The sequence below is a fragment of the Oratosquilla oratoria genome, chromosome 27 (genome assembly GCF_046742065.1).
Source record: "Oratosquilla oratoria isolate Oo_2021 chromosome 27, ASM4674206v1, whole genome shotgun sequence".
Lineage (NCBI taxonomy): Eukaryota > Metazoa > Arthropoda > Malacostraca > Stomatopoda > Squillidae > Oratosquilla > Oratosquilla oratoria.
In genome coordinates, this window is record NC_134803.1 from 39,738,999 (window position 1) to 39,755,033 (window position 16,035).

Here is a 16,035-nt window from a genome sequence, read left to right on the forward strand (position 1 = left end):
CACATGGAGCTGCCTTGTGTAGGCCTTATGGTCTCTTGCAGTTCTTCTTCATCATTATGTTCTTATCCGGCTGTGAAATACGCACTGACTGGCCTGTTTGGTGACTGAGGCATTTTTCGTGCTTACTCCGACTGCCGTCAGGCTATTTTATTCGGCTTGGAACCTGTAGACTTTTTCCAGCATGGGTCAACCACGGGACTGCCCCAAGGAGCAACAGATTTACAAACACCTGAATCCGTTTCCCGCTTTAGTATAGAACTTGAGCCCGTATGACCCAGAGGCTCCTCGGACACCGAGACGGAAATAATAAAAATAATATCAATAAACAGATGAATAACTAAAGAAAGAAAATGTGAAACGGAAATAAGGAAAACAAGAAAAGGATGCTGCGAAGGAAAATGCAAAAAGAAAGAACGAAACGAAAGAAGACTACAAGAGTACAAGAAACGGACACAATTGAAAGCTTCATAAAATCGCTTGCCTTCGGTTAGCCGCTAGAGCAAGATCGTCATCACCCTGGGTTTCGACGAGTTTACAAAGGTTTACAAAGGAAGAGCATACCGACAGGAGACCTTTTGGTCTATAACGAGGTCTGATGCCACGAATAGAGTTTAAACGAAGAAATGAATAAACAAGCGAATCAAACAATTGGCAGGCATCACAGCTTATTGTTTAGGTCTTTATCTAAATGAATCTCAAAACTGCGAAACGTCCTACATTGCATTAACTCTGCAGGAAGTTTATTCCATTCATTTACTACATTGTTAGCAAAGATATTTCTATCCACTTCCAAACTAATTCTACGTCATGGAAGCTTGAGACCATTATTTCTCGTCCGATTCGTATTCACAGTGAGAATTTTATCACTTTTGATGTCGTCAGTTCACTTTAAAATCTTGAAGATGTTAAAAGTCACCCCTGAGTCTACGGTTTTTTTTAGGGAAAATAGATTCATGTTTCAGGCGCTTTTCGTATGATTTGTTTTTGATATTTGGAATCAATTTTGTGTCTTGCCACTGTACTTTTTCCAATCTTTCAATGTCTTTAATAAGATTCGGCGACCATACAGACACAGCGCATTCCAAATGTGGACGGTCTAATGATCCATATAATTGGTTGATGACAGATGGACTTTTGAAATCAAAAGATCGTGCAATCAGTCCTGGAATCTTATTTGATTGCTTTGAAGTAGAGATACAGTTATTAGATTATTTGAGATCATTACTGATAATCACGCCAAGATCTTTTTCACTATCCACCTTTGTTAACGTTTTTTTTAAGTAACTTGTAGTCGTACTTGGTGTTATTTTCACCTGTGTTCATAACTTTACATTTACTTGGATTTAATTCCATTGGCCACTTGTGTACATACCGTGGGCATATATATATTGTTATATTACACTTGAACATAGTCATACACTATTTGTGTTGTGGGCGTGCCCATATTTGTAGATTACACTTTTACAAACACTCAACTTAAAGGGCTGGATGTGACTGACAATGATTGCTACCCTAGGTCTCTGTTCATACTAGTGGTACCGCATAGTCAAGAAAAAATTACACGGTTATGTGTGAACGCCTCCATTGATTAACATTGTAACTGAACCGCCGCTGTTCAAACCTCTAGTGTGAAGAGACCCTTAGCCTCCGAGGTCCCAGCTTATAATACACGACTATGAGCCGTATTCATAAAAATGAAGGATATCCTTGCAAGCATAAGGTAGAAGTATAAGGTAATGCTCTCAATCAAAAGGTAGAAATATAAGCATATCCTTCTTTCCATATTCATAATGATTACCTTATACTTGGGAGGATATCCTCCAAGCAGAAGTAAAAGAATGACTCGTGTTTCGGGAGCGCCGGGTTACATAGTTACATGTTTGAACGTGTCGTAACTCGTAAGATTTCTGATGTGATGTCCCTGTTTCCCGTACACGAGTTTACTATTGCGTTTGAGTTGACCAAAGCATCGCTCAATTATTACTCTTTCTTTTTTGAAAAGCTTGTTATACTTTACCTCAGCAGGAGATGTAGGATTCCGAAATGGAGTCATGAGACATGGCTCTATCCCATGCCCGTCATCACCAAGTAGCACAACATTACGTTTAGTTCTTAATTGTAAACACACTTGTGAATTTCTCCATATCCTCGAGTCGTGCACGGATCCAGGCCAACTAACATCAACACTAGTGAACATTTCTTAGGCATTACAAGTGGCTTGAACATTCAGGGTAGACCGACCTTTTCGATTAATGTACTCATCTCCATGCAGTTTTGGTTTCGATATCCCTATGTGAGTACAATCGATGACACCAATAGCTGTCGGAAACATATTCTTCCCTTGCCATACCTGTTTTGCCTCTATTAATTCGCTGTTGGTAGTTGGAAACTTTATCCATTCATTCTCATGAGCAATTATGCTATCAACTACTGCATTCACAGTCCGTGATACTGTAGCTTGGCTAACACCAAGTTCTTGGCCGAAAACTTTTTGATAGCCAGGATCACTGAGATAACGCAAACATATCTTCATTCTATGGACAGATGACAAGGCGCCTCCCCGAGTTTCTTCATCGGTGCCTAAAAATCTGTCCGCAAGCCACTGTACATTTTGTTCTTCAAAACGGAATAACATCTTAAAATCACGATCAGGTGTAGGTAAACGGGGCATGTCATGTTTAACATGCCTCACATCCACAAACTCTGCCATCGTGCTGAGAGTTGGGCAAAACAACCTTTCACTTCTAACTGTAGTCTGCTACTGACCAGACTTAGCCTTCTTGAAGCATATGCTCTTTATTTGAAGTAAAGGGTCTTGTTTATGTATAACCATTTACTTTTATGCGATTATAAGGTTATGCTTTTGCTCGACAAGTAAAAGGTTTTAATTGAATTTTTTATTAATACAAGTAGAAGGATTTCCTTCATATTTTGCAAGTATAAGCATATCCTTTTCTTTGTGAATACGGCCCTATGTTGCGCAACGGCAGTCTTTAGTTACGAGTAGTTGCATTAGTTATTTTAGTAGGGAGACGGATGAGTTAAGTCCCGGTCACACATCACGACTCAAGTGAGTTCGTTTGAGTGGAAACGATTTTGTTTACATTTTTTTTTTTTCGAATCTCCAAATGTCATATTACCTTTGCGTCATATCTTAAGAAGCTGAACGACGAAATAAGAGAATTTAAACCTATACGAATATTAGACACATTGTTGAATTGTTCTTAGCGAAGTCTAGAATGACGTAACCGAAGTCGTCCTGCAGATTTTCAAATTCACAAAATTTGACGAGAATCGTGAAAGTGTGACTGGAGCTTTAGTATAACCAGGGTAAGATGTTTAGATTTGAACAAGTTCATTTGAAAAGTTTTGGAACGTAGAGATCCACAACCATAATGTACCTGATGGTTAGCTTTACAAGCTAATGTTTGGAGTGGCTGATCTTAAGCTTATTCTGAGGATAAGCAATCTTTACAAGCTTGTTTAAAGACTTAACATAACCTAACTAATCCGAGGTCGCTGATTTTTACCACGTCCAATTGTTGGCATCTAAACTGAGGTTTCATTGTTTAGTTATCTATCTAAAAAAATAAGTTAACGCCACTCATGCGTTTTGTGTCGTATGTATGTGTATGTTTATATTACACCTCGGCATGAATATGTAACATGAATATTCACACACCCACGACACAACACGTAATGTGCAGCGGCGGCGCCAGGAATTTTTATTTGGGGAGGCTAAGGGGGGGCTGAGCAAATTTTTTTTTTTGGGGGGGCTGAGCAAATTTTTTGGGGGGCTGAGCAAATTGAGCAAATTTTTGGGGGGGCTAATAGTAATATGATAATACACATATGTTATCCTTATTTCAAAAGGGGAGGGGGTTAATGGTTGGGCTAGCACTGATGGCTGACAAATCTTTAGCCCTGGCAATTAAAAATTCCACTTAATAAAATTATTATTTCAATGAGTGTTTTAAATTTTCAATCTACTCATTTCAGTTGGGGGGGCTAGTGGGGGGGGGGGGCTGGCCACTTTTTTTGGGGTCCAAAGCCCCCCCCCCCCCAGCCCCCCCCCCCCCACTGACGCCGCCACTGGCAATGTGTACTTGTAATGTAATGTAATTGTATTATAAAATGGGTCAAGGGCTTTAACAATGGTGATGCAGCAAGATTATCATATCAAGACAGAAGCTCAGGACTCGTAATAATGTATTTAAATTGAACAAGCTTAGGTTTAAGAAGGAAATGGCCAAGAATAAGTTTACCAATAGAGTGGTTAACGAATGAAATAGACTTAGTAATCATGTAGTGAGCATTGAAACAATTGGTTGTTGAGATAAAATGACTTTATGGATAAGTATGATGGGTGGTAATGGAAATGGGACTGCATAGTGTAGGCCCTATAGTCTCTTGCAATCTCTTTCATTCTTATGTTCTTATACAAATAAACAAAAGAGAAAGTACAGGAGCTATTTATTTAGAAATATGTACATAACAAGTAGATTGCCGAGAAAAAATATTGAAACCATCGTTATTAACAATCATAATAAACTTAAATTGTAATCCTGTTACGACCGTTACACGCTCAATATTATTGACAAAATATTGACAAGGCTTCATGAATACATTTACTTTTTTCAATAATATTGTGCAATATAACTTTATTGAGAGATAGTATCGATTACGTAGGAGTGTATCTATACAGAAGGAATTTTTTATTTTGATCTACCGAAATCATAAAAAGTATATATTTTCATTCATAACTCGAATGTAATGTTCCTATGACGTATTCGAAGACACGATACAGATATTTATAACTCAAAATTGAAGTGATGGAACAAATAAACATTACTAAACTTTAAATATAAACAAATAAAAACGACGATGAATTTAGGTGTATGGAGTTTTACCATGAGATGAATTGAAACTGTTGTAGAAACTGTCGTAGAGTAAATATCTCACATAGTGGATTTTCTGATTTTTCGTACATCTTTGGTTCTGCTTTCAATACGTGTTGAAAGGTAAAATAAAATAGAATATGATCAAATAAAGTTAGAAATTGTAGTTATTTCTCTTCCTAAATAATATCACAAGTGAGTTACGACTGCATGGTGAAAATTATTTATAAAACAGAACAAAAATATATATACATAAATATACATATGCAAAATTACTACAGGAGAAAGGAAACTTGGATAAGTTCTTATCTGTAATTACATATAAATAATAGAACAAAATTAAATTAAAAACAAAAGGTTACGGGAATTCAAGGCACTAGCCTACACATTGGGAGACAGAAAACAACTTGTGTTGCTCTCCTTGACGATCTGACACTCACTGACACCTCACTTCGGAGATATGGCCATACTTCGAGTGCCGTTCATATTCCCGAAGAATACACGAACTTTCTATCACGCGCGGCGTTCAGCACCAAAACTTAACACGATATGCTGATTGATTCGGTTTAACGTCGCGAACTCCTCCTATCAGGAGGCTAGGACGGTGCCCCTTACAGAGGATTTTGTAGCGTGGAATTTAATGAACCATGCCCTTGGTCCAACTCGCTGGCGGCATGGTTCGAACTGCCGTCACCTCGACCTCCGCCGCAGGTAGCGACGCTCTAACCCGCTCGACCAGCGAGCATCCGTTTATACGATATAGATTATATAAATACTATATTTAGAATTTATTTATTTACTTATTTATTTTTGCGACCTACGTATCAATCGATGTCCTTGGACTTAGTGTCTCGTGGCCAGAGGGGTCTCTTGAGGTCTTCCCCTCCTCCACCACCTCTTCCTCCTCCTTTTCCTCTTCCTCCTCCTTTTCCTCTTCCTCCTCCTCCTCCTCCGGGACGGTGACCTTAATCTCGAGAGCCGTCGACGTGTTCGTACTACTCTCGCCCCGCCTTCTTCTGGAGGTAAAGGACGAGGACGAGGAGGAGACGGAGTTCACCCTCGCGATGGTAGAGTGACGGCTGAAGAACGACAAGGTCCGGTTCTTCCACGTTCGGGCGGAGTCTGTGAAGGAGGAGAAGGCCGAGGAGGTTCTTGGCTCGTCGAAGAGCTGAAGGTCGCCGATGTTCCTGGCCATCAGGTACAAGAAGAACGTGCAGACGCTTAGGAGGACCGCAGCCGTCCCGTGGAGTCGGTACCTGACGGGGAAATAGGCGAAGTTCTTCAGGTGTCCAGAAGGAACGAGACCAGAGGCGCCGTAGGCCAGTGCCCCATTACAATGCTGACACTCAAGTCAGCATGACCGAATTCATAATGCTTAATGCTGACTTCCATTTACAACCACTCCAGCATTCCCTAAACTCCACGTGCATTTCTTTCCCAACATACAACCTTACGAAGCAGGGGATAGGACGGTCCTGGGATGGACCACAAAGGCTAATATATTGCATGACATATGTGCATGTCACATGGCACTCGAACATGAGAGTGTCAGATGACACCCGACCATACATGTCACATGACACTCGACCATGCTAGTGTCATATGACACACAAACCATATGCCTGTCGTATGTTTTACCTAAACATAACTATACCACATAATACACAACTAAACGTGTCATATTCTTACTTTAACATACTTACGTCACATGACACACGAAGCATGTGTGACACTTATCCGAACATACTTATATCACATGACACACAAGCAAACATACCCGTGTCATATTCCTACCTAAACGTATCTACGTCACATGACACACAAAACATACACGTGTCCTACGGTACTCACCCGAACATACTTATATCACATGACACACAAATAAACATACGCGTGTCATATTCCTACCTAAACATATTTACGTCACATGACACACAAAGCATGTGACATATGACACTCACCCAAACATACTTATATCACATGACACACAAATAAACACACACGTGTCATATTCCTACCTAAACATACTTACGTCACATGACACACAAAACACACACGTGTCGTATGACACTCACCCGAACATGCGCGTGTCGTAGACCCAGCATCCTCCTCTCTGGCCGCAGGATTCCTCCCACAGGATGCAGGAGGCGTTCGCCAGGGAGCCGAAGATGAGCGGGTTGACGAAGGCGACGAGTGCCATGACGGTCGACTTGAAGCCCAGAGCTACAGACTTGTCCTCGGGCGCCACGCACCTACGTCAGGAGGGGGATTGGGTGTTCGTATATTTCATGTCTATTTATGTTTCTTTGTCTGTTTGTTTATCTATTTATCTACTCATCTGTTTATTTGTGTTTGTTTGTTTATTTGCTTGTTTACGTTTTATCTCTGTTTATCCATTCATTTATCTTTGTTTATTTATTCTTTTATTATAACTATTCATTTATTCACTAATTTATTGATCTATCTGTGTTTGTTTAGCTATTCCTTTATTATCTATTTATTTATCTAATCATTTCTTTATGTTGGCCAAAGAATGTTGACATGGTTCGGGCATATGAAAAGAATGAGTGAAAAGAGACTTGCAAAAGAGAGGAAAGCAGAAAAGGATGAGGGAATTTGAGAGGAAGACAGTGGATTGACGGGTTGAAGTGAGAGGAGAGGGTGCAAGATGAATGTCTGCCGAGCAAGGAAATGAGATGACAAAATATAGATGTGAATAGCAGTACGATAAGTGGATCAGTCGCCGGTTACCATCTCCTCTTATGCGAAAAGGTAGAAATAATACAAATTAATTTAAAAGAGAGAGAGATCCTGGGACCAGAATGGGGACCGGGTATCAGCCCCTCGGGGTCGCACATTCAGGGGGGAAAAAATACTCACCTGAGGGTGATGAGGACCCCGCCGATGCTGCCGAAGGAGATGAAGGACTTGATGATGACGTTGAGGACGTTGTAGGTGAGGAAACCGGAGCACGTTTTCCGGCAGTACCCGGGCCACACCTTCAGGCCCAGGCCCCTCCTGCCGCAGCTGTGGGCGAAGTGGATGATGTCTCTCTTATTACGAAGCGTAAAGGAACCCGTATTTGCCACCGTATAAGACGCATCCCTACTTTACAAGGATAGTTTGTTGGGGGAAAATAGCATGTTTCATCGTAAGGTAATTGAAAGATATCTTAAACTGGTTTTGTAGGGAAAATGTATAATCCTGTGCATGATGTACAATACTGTGACAGTATATTATCATTTTTGTATATTAAAAACGCGTCTTATACGTCGGTAAATACGGTGAATATTTTCTGACAAGATCAAAATAATTTTATTAACATTGATGCCGTCAGGTCTATAGTAGATATAATAGAAATACTTCAATTTCAGGCTCGATGATTATATTGAAAGATCTTCTTCAAAGGTGGGGAGGTGTCAGAACAATTTGTGACTCGTCTGAGTTTTGAATCACGTGCTTGACTTGTGATCGCCAGCTATTACCATAATGGATGTGAGTTCAGAACACCTTGTCTAATCAGTGGGCAGTGCTTTGACTTCACACACACACACACACACACACACACACACACACACACACACACACACACACACACACACACACACACACACACACACACACACACACACACACACACACACACACACACACACACACACACACACACACACACACACACACACAGACACATACTCACGCACACGCACAAACACACACATACACAAGGACACACGTACACACACAAACACACACACACACACACATGCACACACACACACGCGCGCGCGCCCCACCTTCCTCAAGCGATAGGGTGCAGTAACATCTTACAGTATCAGCGAAATCATATCACGCCGTGAGCGCGGCGTTAACTCAAGACCACATGGTAAGCCAACGACGCGAACCAGCAAGTCGTGTGGAAGGGAAATCTACCTGCAGTCCCTGAAGGTGTTGTCCTTGGAGGCGGGGACTTCGGGACAGCCGGCGTGGCAGGGCGAGAAGAAGGTGGTGGAGGTGTTGCCGCGCTCGTCCTCGACGCAGACGGGGATGAACTCCTGAAGGTCGCAGCGGCATCCGGCGCTACAGGCGCGGTTCAGCTCCACTGACCTGCAGACAGAGGCGTGGGCGATCTAAGCGAGAACCGCTTTCGGCAAAGTCACATACGTGCATAAATACCTACTTACATACATATATATATACAAACATAAGTACATACTGTATATACGTGAATACACACATACATGAATACAGGTACATACATGCATGCATACATGATTACATGCATAAATATATTTTTATAAAAAAAAAGATAGGTGAAAAGAGACAGGTCCCCCCCAGCAGAATATATTTTTGTTGTAATCAAACACAAACACAAACATAAACACACACACACATACATACATATCATATGTATATATGTATGTATATATATATATATGTATATATATATGTATGTATATATATATATAGATATATATATATATATATATGTGTGTGTGTGTGTGTGTGTGTGTGTGTGTGTGTGTGTGTGTGTGTGTGTGTGTGTGTGTGTGTGTGTGTGTGTGTGTGTGTATGTGTGTGTGTGTGTGTGTGTGTGTACGTATGTATGTATACATCTGACGCACATTCCGTCTTCGCTGAGAGTTCCTGGAAGATCGTTGTTGAAGTCGCATGTGATGAACATCATAGCGGCGACCGAAATCGTGTAGATCCCCGTCAGGATCACCATTATATTCGCCAAGAGACGGGCGCTGGGACGAAGTTGGCCGATGAAGACGCCGCCACCCAGCACGCCCAGGAAGATGGAGGAAATCCCTGCCACTCCTGAAGGATACAAAAATTATTCCATCTCAAAAAAAAAAAAAAAAAAAAAAAAAAAAAAAAAGGAGAGAGAGAGAGAGAGAGAGAGAGAGAGACAGAGACCAAGAAATATAAATACATAACGCGTGGAAACCACTGTTGGAGTAAAAAAGACTGGAAACAGGGAATCTATATATTTCGATTGCAATCTGCAATCCTCTTCAGTAGATAAAAGAATGTGTTTGACAAATGTGGGATTACATTTTTCACCTGTAATATATATATATATATATATATATATATATATATATATATATATATATATATATATATATATATATGTATGTATGTATATATATATATGTATGTATGTATGTATATATACATATACTTTGAACGCAGACGAAGAAACCCACCCACCTGTGTAGAAAGCAGCAGTAGACTTGTCGACACGGAACTGATGCTCGAAGTACTTCGGGAGCCAGAAGAAAATGCCTTCGATCGCGTTGTAACCGAAGAAGTCGGCGACGGTGCTATGGACAACGACTTTGTTCTTCAAGAGGCGCGTCATTGCCTTCCTCATGTCTGGCAAGAGATCGAAGAAGATCGGTACACGAACTGGGAGTTTGTTCTGTTTTGTTTTGTTAAACTGATTTAGTGATTGTTTGTGTTTTCATCATATCTCTTTCCCATTTTCTTTGACAATTGTTTTTATTGTAACATGAAAAGATAGAGGAGAAATGTAGGGAAAAATAAGAAAATAAATAGAATTAAATAGTTGTAGAGAAAAATAGAAGAAAACAGGAAGAAGACATACAATGAAGAGAACCCTTGAATTTCCGTATAAACAGAACTATGACGTCATATCGTCGTCTGGCATCTATCACAACAGAAAGCATTCGTGATTCAACTCTTAATCCCATTTCCTTAGAAAATATCACACCATAGAATACGGATAAACATTTTATATTTATTTAGACAGTACTTATCAAATATATTGTCTTGTTATAAAAAAATATGATATCGCTGCAACAACGACGAAATGTATTTATCTGGGTGAACATATGGTGTCCGCCATCATGCAAGCACATATACTGTATTTCTGACACTAGTGCCAAGTCTGATGCACTGACACCGAGTGTACACACACACACACACACACACACACACGACTCGATGGCGCTGTGGTAGAGTTCCCGCCCGGTTCCTGCGGGTTTCCGATCAGTGAAACCTGAGGCCCTCTCACCTTTCAAAAATTTCTTAAAGGAGTCCTTGAGAGAAGACCCTTCGACGGAACCTTTCTTCGGAAGATCCTGCTGGTTGGGTTCCTTTCTGGACACATCCTTTATTGGGTACATGTCCCTGGAAGATCAACAAAACTTTACCAAAAGGAAATGGTTCTTTGTTCTTCTGTTCTCGTGTTCTCGTGTGAACAAGTACTTGTCTTCGATACTTGGAATGGCCATTCGGTAGATGAGGAAGAAACACACCTCGGGAAGAGGGCGATGACGAAGGAGAAGAGGAAGGCGATGATGGAGAACACAAGGGAGCCGATCCACCAGGCGCCGATCCACCGAGAATCCTCCGGAGTGATCCCTGCAAGGTGGATCACAGTTAGAATTGATTCATCCACCAATACAAAAGACGGCGAAGACCTCTTCCTGTTTTGCCCGACTCTAGCCATTTCCAGACGACAACTCGATATCTCTTCCTTGAGTGATGGTAGGTCAGTCTGGTGACTGTTGACGGTTATACGGGGGTTGTGGCCCAGGGCGCTCTCATGGGTGGAGCAAGGAGGTGCATATGCCCTGGGGCGATTTAGTTAGAGGGGAGGCAATTCTAGTCTGGACATGCCGCCGATGAGGCTGACAAAATATGATAATTGTAATGAAAAGAAAAGGTCAAAGGAGCCGTGAATTATCATAATATACGAAATTTGCGTTAGAATCAACAGAATATGAAGTATTTTTCCCCTTATCCTTTCTGCAATAGGGACATTAAATAACATTTTTAAAATCTGTTTAGTTATTTCGCAAGCGAATAGCTATAATAGGCAGTAAAGAATGGTTGAGATGAGAAGCGTCACTGAGAACTTTTATCCGGGGCGGCACTCCGGTTCCGAGTCTACCGCAAGAGAATTCTTTTTTTTTTTTTTTTTTTTTTTTTAACCAAAAATTCTCCCGCCAGCCACTAGGAATAATTGCAATTCACTACATTCGGTTTGTTTTAAAACTTTTTTTTCGTTCTATGAGCATGCAGGGTTTGGTGACGTCATGGGTAAACATAACATTAAGTCCTTTGCTGTGGTCGTGTTTTTTACATAATCTATTTTGGTTAGTGGCAGATTATTCTATTTAGGCTGGGGTCATAATCTCATGGTAACTAGGTTAGGTAGATAAAGAATAACTAACTAAATGAAAAATAACAAACACACAAATGAATAAATAAATGAATAAATAAGTTAAGTAGTTGATTAATTAATATGTAAAAAGTTTGAACAATATTGAGTTTTAGTTCTAGTCTTACACACAACGTATTACCCATCTTCAGGCAACGACGTACCGGATTCGTGGTCTGGGTAGATGTAGATGTTGAGCAGAACGGAGGACAGAGAGACCCCCAGGAGGGGTCCCAGGACTCGGACAGCGATGCTGATGGCTGCCAACAAATAGATTGAGAGATAAGATATAAACAAAGGAAAATGAGAAGATGAATGTGAGCGCCCGCGCACACACACACACACACACACACACACACACACACACACACACACACACACACACACACACACACACACACACACACACACACACACACACACACACACACACACACCCGTACACGCACAAACGCACAAACACGTACATATATATACACGCACACACACGTACACACACACACACGCACACACACGAACACATACACACACACGCGCACACACGTACACACACATATTTACACACACACACACACACACACACACACACACACACACACACACACACACACACACACACACATACACACACACGCGCACACACGCACATACACACGCACACACATACACACACGCACACACATACACATACGCACACACACACACACATACACCCATGCAGACACACACACACACACACACACACACAGACACACGCACACACACATATACGCACGCACATACACACGCACACACATACACACACGCACACACACACACGCGCGCGTATGCACGCACACGTATTCGCACCGTGCTCACGAAGTGAAAAGATTCTACTGATACTACAAGTCGTTACATTCCCTCTTGAACAAAGGTCTGTCTGTGTGTGTGTGTGTGTGTGTGTGTGTGTGTGTGTGTGTGTGTGTGTGTGTGTGTGTGTGTGTGTGTGTGTGTGTGTGTGTGTGTGTGTGTGTGTGTGTGTGTGTGTGTGTGTGTGTGTGTGAGGTATGTGTTTGTGTGTGTGTGTGTGTGTGTGTGTGTGTGTGTGTGTGTGTGTGTGTGTGTGTGTGTGTGTGTGTGTGTGTGTGTGTGTGTGTGTGTGTGTGTGTGTGTGTGTGTGTGTGTGTGTGTGTGTGTGTGTGTGTGTGTGTGTGTACGTAATGAGGCTTTGAATTGTCGTCCCTTCCCTCTCGCTACTCCCTCCCTCTCTCCCCACCTCCCTCCCTCTCCCCCCTCCTGTCCATACAAAGATGACGATGTGGGAGATGTCGACGAAGTCCACCACTCACCGAAGTAGATGGGAGCTTCTTTCTTCTCGATGCTGTCGTCGAGGTAAGGTGCCCCGATGGTGTACATAGATGTGGCGCCCACGGCTGTTGGGTGAAGAGGAAGAGGAAGAACGGGGTTAGGAACGTGATGAATTGCCTTGGGAAAAAGGGAACGAGGGTTGGGGGGGGGGAGTTGGGGTGAAGTTGGGGTGTTGGAGGAGCTGGAACTTCGGAAGGATTCTTTGTCGAGATCGGGGAGAAGAGGCCAAAGAGACAGTGACCTGTTATTTATCATTCTGTTGACATAGCTTCGAGATGTTCTTTAGCTGCATAGTATACACTTAAGGAAGACCATTGCGCTGTACCAAGTAGTTACCAGAGGGCATACCCGGGAAATGGCATAGACAGGGTCGAGGGGAACATGAGGTCAGGGACCCCCACCCCCCAAAAAAAAACTTATACGTGTTAGAGAATAACCTAGGAATTTTGTACATCGAATACTTGTTTAACCCATTATGGTGTAATACTTGCTTGGTATGCCACATGTTTGAAGAACTTAAAGAATGTGCAAATTTGATGAGATGCTTTTCTGTAAATTATTTTTTAAGATTTGGTTTAGATATAAGATGGCTATTCGGATTTTTGGCACATGGAGATATTGTACGTTTCCCTTCCCATTCAGAATCATCTTTCTGTTTGACAAGAGAGTACCAGAGCTCGCCTTGTTACCGTTAAGCGTGAAAGAGATGAACCACAGGAAGTAAGCGAGGTTGTTAGACCCGGAGCAGGAGTCGCTAGAGGAGGAGGAGGAGGAGGAGGAGGAGCTGGGTGAAGGGGCAGCAGTCGTGGCTCCGTGTATGAGGTAACTAGCCACGTCTTGAGGGCGGCAGAACTTCCTGCTGGGGGCGAGCTGGCCTGATTCTGCAAAGGAGAAAGGGACCTTGAAGTAGACGGAGATGGAGGAGTCTGAGAAGGAGGAGGAGGAGTCTGAGGAGGAGGAAGTGTAGGGAGAGGAGGAGGAGGTGGAGAAGGAGGAGAAGTAGAAGAAAGAGGAGGAGAAGAAGGAGGAGTCTCAGTAGGAGAAGGAGAAATAGGAGTCTGAGTAGGAGGAGGAGAAGAAAAAGGAGGGGAGAAAGGGGAGAAGGAGGAGAAAGAGGAGGAGGAGGAGATGGAGGAAGAGAAGTGGTCAGAGAAGGAGGAGGAGAAATAGTCAGAGATGGAGGAGGAGATGGAGGAGGAGGGGGAAGGGGCGACTGAGTAGCACCTCGTGTCTCAACACCTACAGTATGAGAAAGTTGAGGAGGACGGTGACCATATCTATTTCCCAATATTCATCTGTTCTTATTATTACCACGACCATTCTCTATGCTAACGAAATGCGTATTATGATGTCCCATCTCCAACCCTGTGTACAACATTAGCGTATATACCAAAACTTCCTCCCTGGGTGGCGGGGGGGAGTGAGAAGACACCCCCCCATCCCCCCTCCTCCCCCAGGACCTTCCTCACCTGTGAGGACGGGCGGCGGGTAGACGAGGAAGGTCGAGAACCCGACGAAGAGCCCGAGGGCGACGAGGACGAGGCTGCCTCCCATGAATCGAGGCCGATGGCTCTTCCCGCCAAAACGACTCAGCACCAGCGACAGCAACATCGGCCCTGTCCAAGAAAACACGACATCGATGAGAATGAACACAATAATAAATAATTAACAAGTATTGATAGATAATAAATTGTGATCATTGATAGTCGATAATTAATAATGAATAATGAATATGATATAGATAGATGTTTTAAATAAGTAATAAATGATAAATAGGTATTATAATAATTAACCGATGATAACTGATAATAAATGATAATTAATAGTACTGTAGATAATAGAGATTAAATAACAAATATAAATCTAAGATAAGTAATAAGTAATAATGGAGAATTTCGGATAATGAAGATTTGTGATTAATAGAAAGCTTCAAAAAATAGGGTTATGAACAATAGTTTCGAATAATAGAGAGTTATGAATAATAGTTTCGAATAATGGAAATTTTCGGATAATGGCGAGTTTCGGATAATGGCGAGTTTTGGATAATGGAGAGTTTCGGATAATGGAGAGTTTCAGATAATAGAGACTTTTGGAAAATAATTAGTTTTGGAAAATAGAGAGTTTCAGATACTGGATAGTTTCGGATAATGGATAGTTTCGGGAAATGGAGAGTTACGAATAACAGAGAGTTTCGAATAATGGAGAATTGCTCATTTCAGGGATTCGTTGACGTATATCTGGCGACTCACCTATCTGGCCCAGCATGATGAGCGATCCCAGATCCTTCCTGGAGAAGCGGAAGTGCCTCTCGAGCGAGGCGCTCGAACTCACGACCAAAGAGAAGGCGGCGCCCTGTAAGATGCTTTGGGCGCAGAACACCGCCAGGAAGACCATTGGGTTCGCGTGTCTGTTCAACAAGAACAGAGAATGTTATTTTGAACGTCTGAGTGTGAGTACATGTAGAGGCGTACACACGCACGTACACACACACACACGCACGCACACACACATACACACATACACACACATACACACACACACACACACACACACGCACACACACACACACATACACACACACACACACACACA

At 42.1% G+C, this 16,035-nt stretch overlaps 2 protein-coding genes across 2 annotated transcripts; both read right to left on the reverse strand.

Moving 5' to 3' along the window:
• Positions 1-4,518: 4,518 nt before the first annotated feature.
• Positions 4,519-11,399, reverse strand: LOC143039695 (solute carrier organic anion transporter family member 74D-like). Its single transcript, XM_076209933.1, has 8 exons — positions 11,189-11,399; positions 10,945-11,060; positions 10,119-10,283; positions 9,524-9,722; positions 8,832-9,005; positions 7,779-7,925; positions 6,974-7,150; positions 4,519-6,154 (listed from the first exon to the last, which is right to left on the reverse strand). Exons 1-8 carry the CDS (start codon positions 11,380-11,382, stop codon positions 5,716-5,718), a joined length of 1,611 nt encoding a protein of 536 aa, XP_076066048.1. The 5' UTR covers positions 11,383-11,399; the 3' UTR covers positions 4,519-5,715.
• Positions 11,400-12,234: 835 nt separating this feature from the next.
• Positions 12,235-15,841, reverse strand: LOC143039811 (solute carrier organic anion transporter family member 74D-like). The gene is made up of 5 exons (XM_076210059.1): positions 15,693-15,841; positions 14,913-15,059; positions 14,133-14,324; positions 13,425-13,508; positions 12,235-12,356 (listed from the first exon to the last, which is right to left on the reverse strand). The coding sequence occupies exons 1-5, from the start codon at positions 15,835-15,837 to the stop codon at positions 12,235-12,237; spliced, it is 690 nt and encodes a 229-aa protein (XP_076066174.1). The 5' UTR covers positions 15,838-15,841.
• Positions 15,842-16,035: the final 194 nt, after the last annotated feature.

What these genes read in the sequence shown, in the direction of transcription:
- LOC143039695 (XM_076209933.1), bottom strand. Translation starts at nt 11,382, where the DNA reads ATGGCTAGAGTCGGGCAAAACAGGAAGAGGTCTTCGCCGTCTTTTGTA. An exon ending in GTCATCGCCCTCTTCCCGAG is followed by an intron (nt 11,061 to 11,188) that starts GTGTGTTTCTTC and finishes TTGATCTTCCAG; the next exon opens with GGACATGTACCCAATAAAGG. An exon ending in ACTCTCAGCGAAGACGGAAT is followed by an intron (nt 9,006 to 9,523) that starts GTGCGTCAGATG and finishes CTCTGTCTGCAG; the next exon opens with GTCAGTGGAGCTGAACCGCG.
- LOC143039811 (XM_076210059.1), bottom strand. Translation starts at nt 15,837, where the DNA reads ATGGTCTTCCTGGCGGTGTTCTGCGCCCAAAGCATCTTACAGGGCGCC. An exon ending in CCCGCCGCCCGTCCTCACAG is followed by an intron (nt 14,325 to 14,912) that starts GTGAGGAAGGTC and finishes TCTCCTTTGCAG; the next exon opens with AATCAGGCCAGCTCGCCCCC. An exon ending in AGAAGCTCCCATCTACTTCG is followed by an intron (nt 12,357 to 13,424) that starts GTGAGTGGTGGA and finishes ATTTGTTGGCAG; the next exon opens with CCATCAGCATCGCTGTCCGA.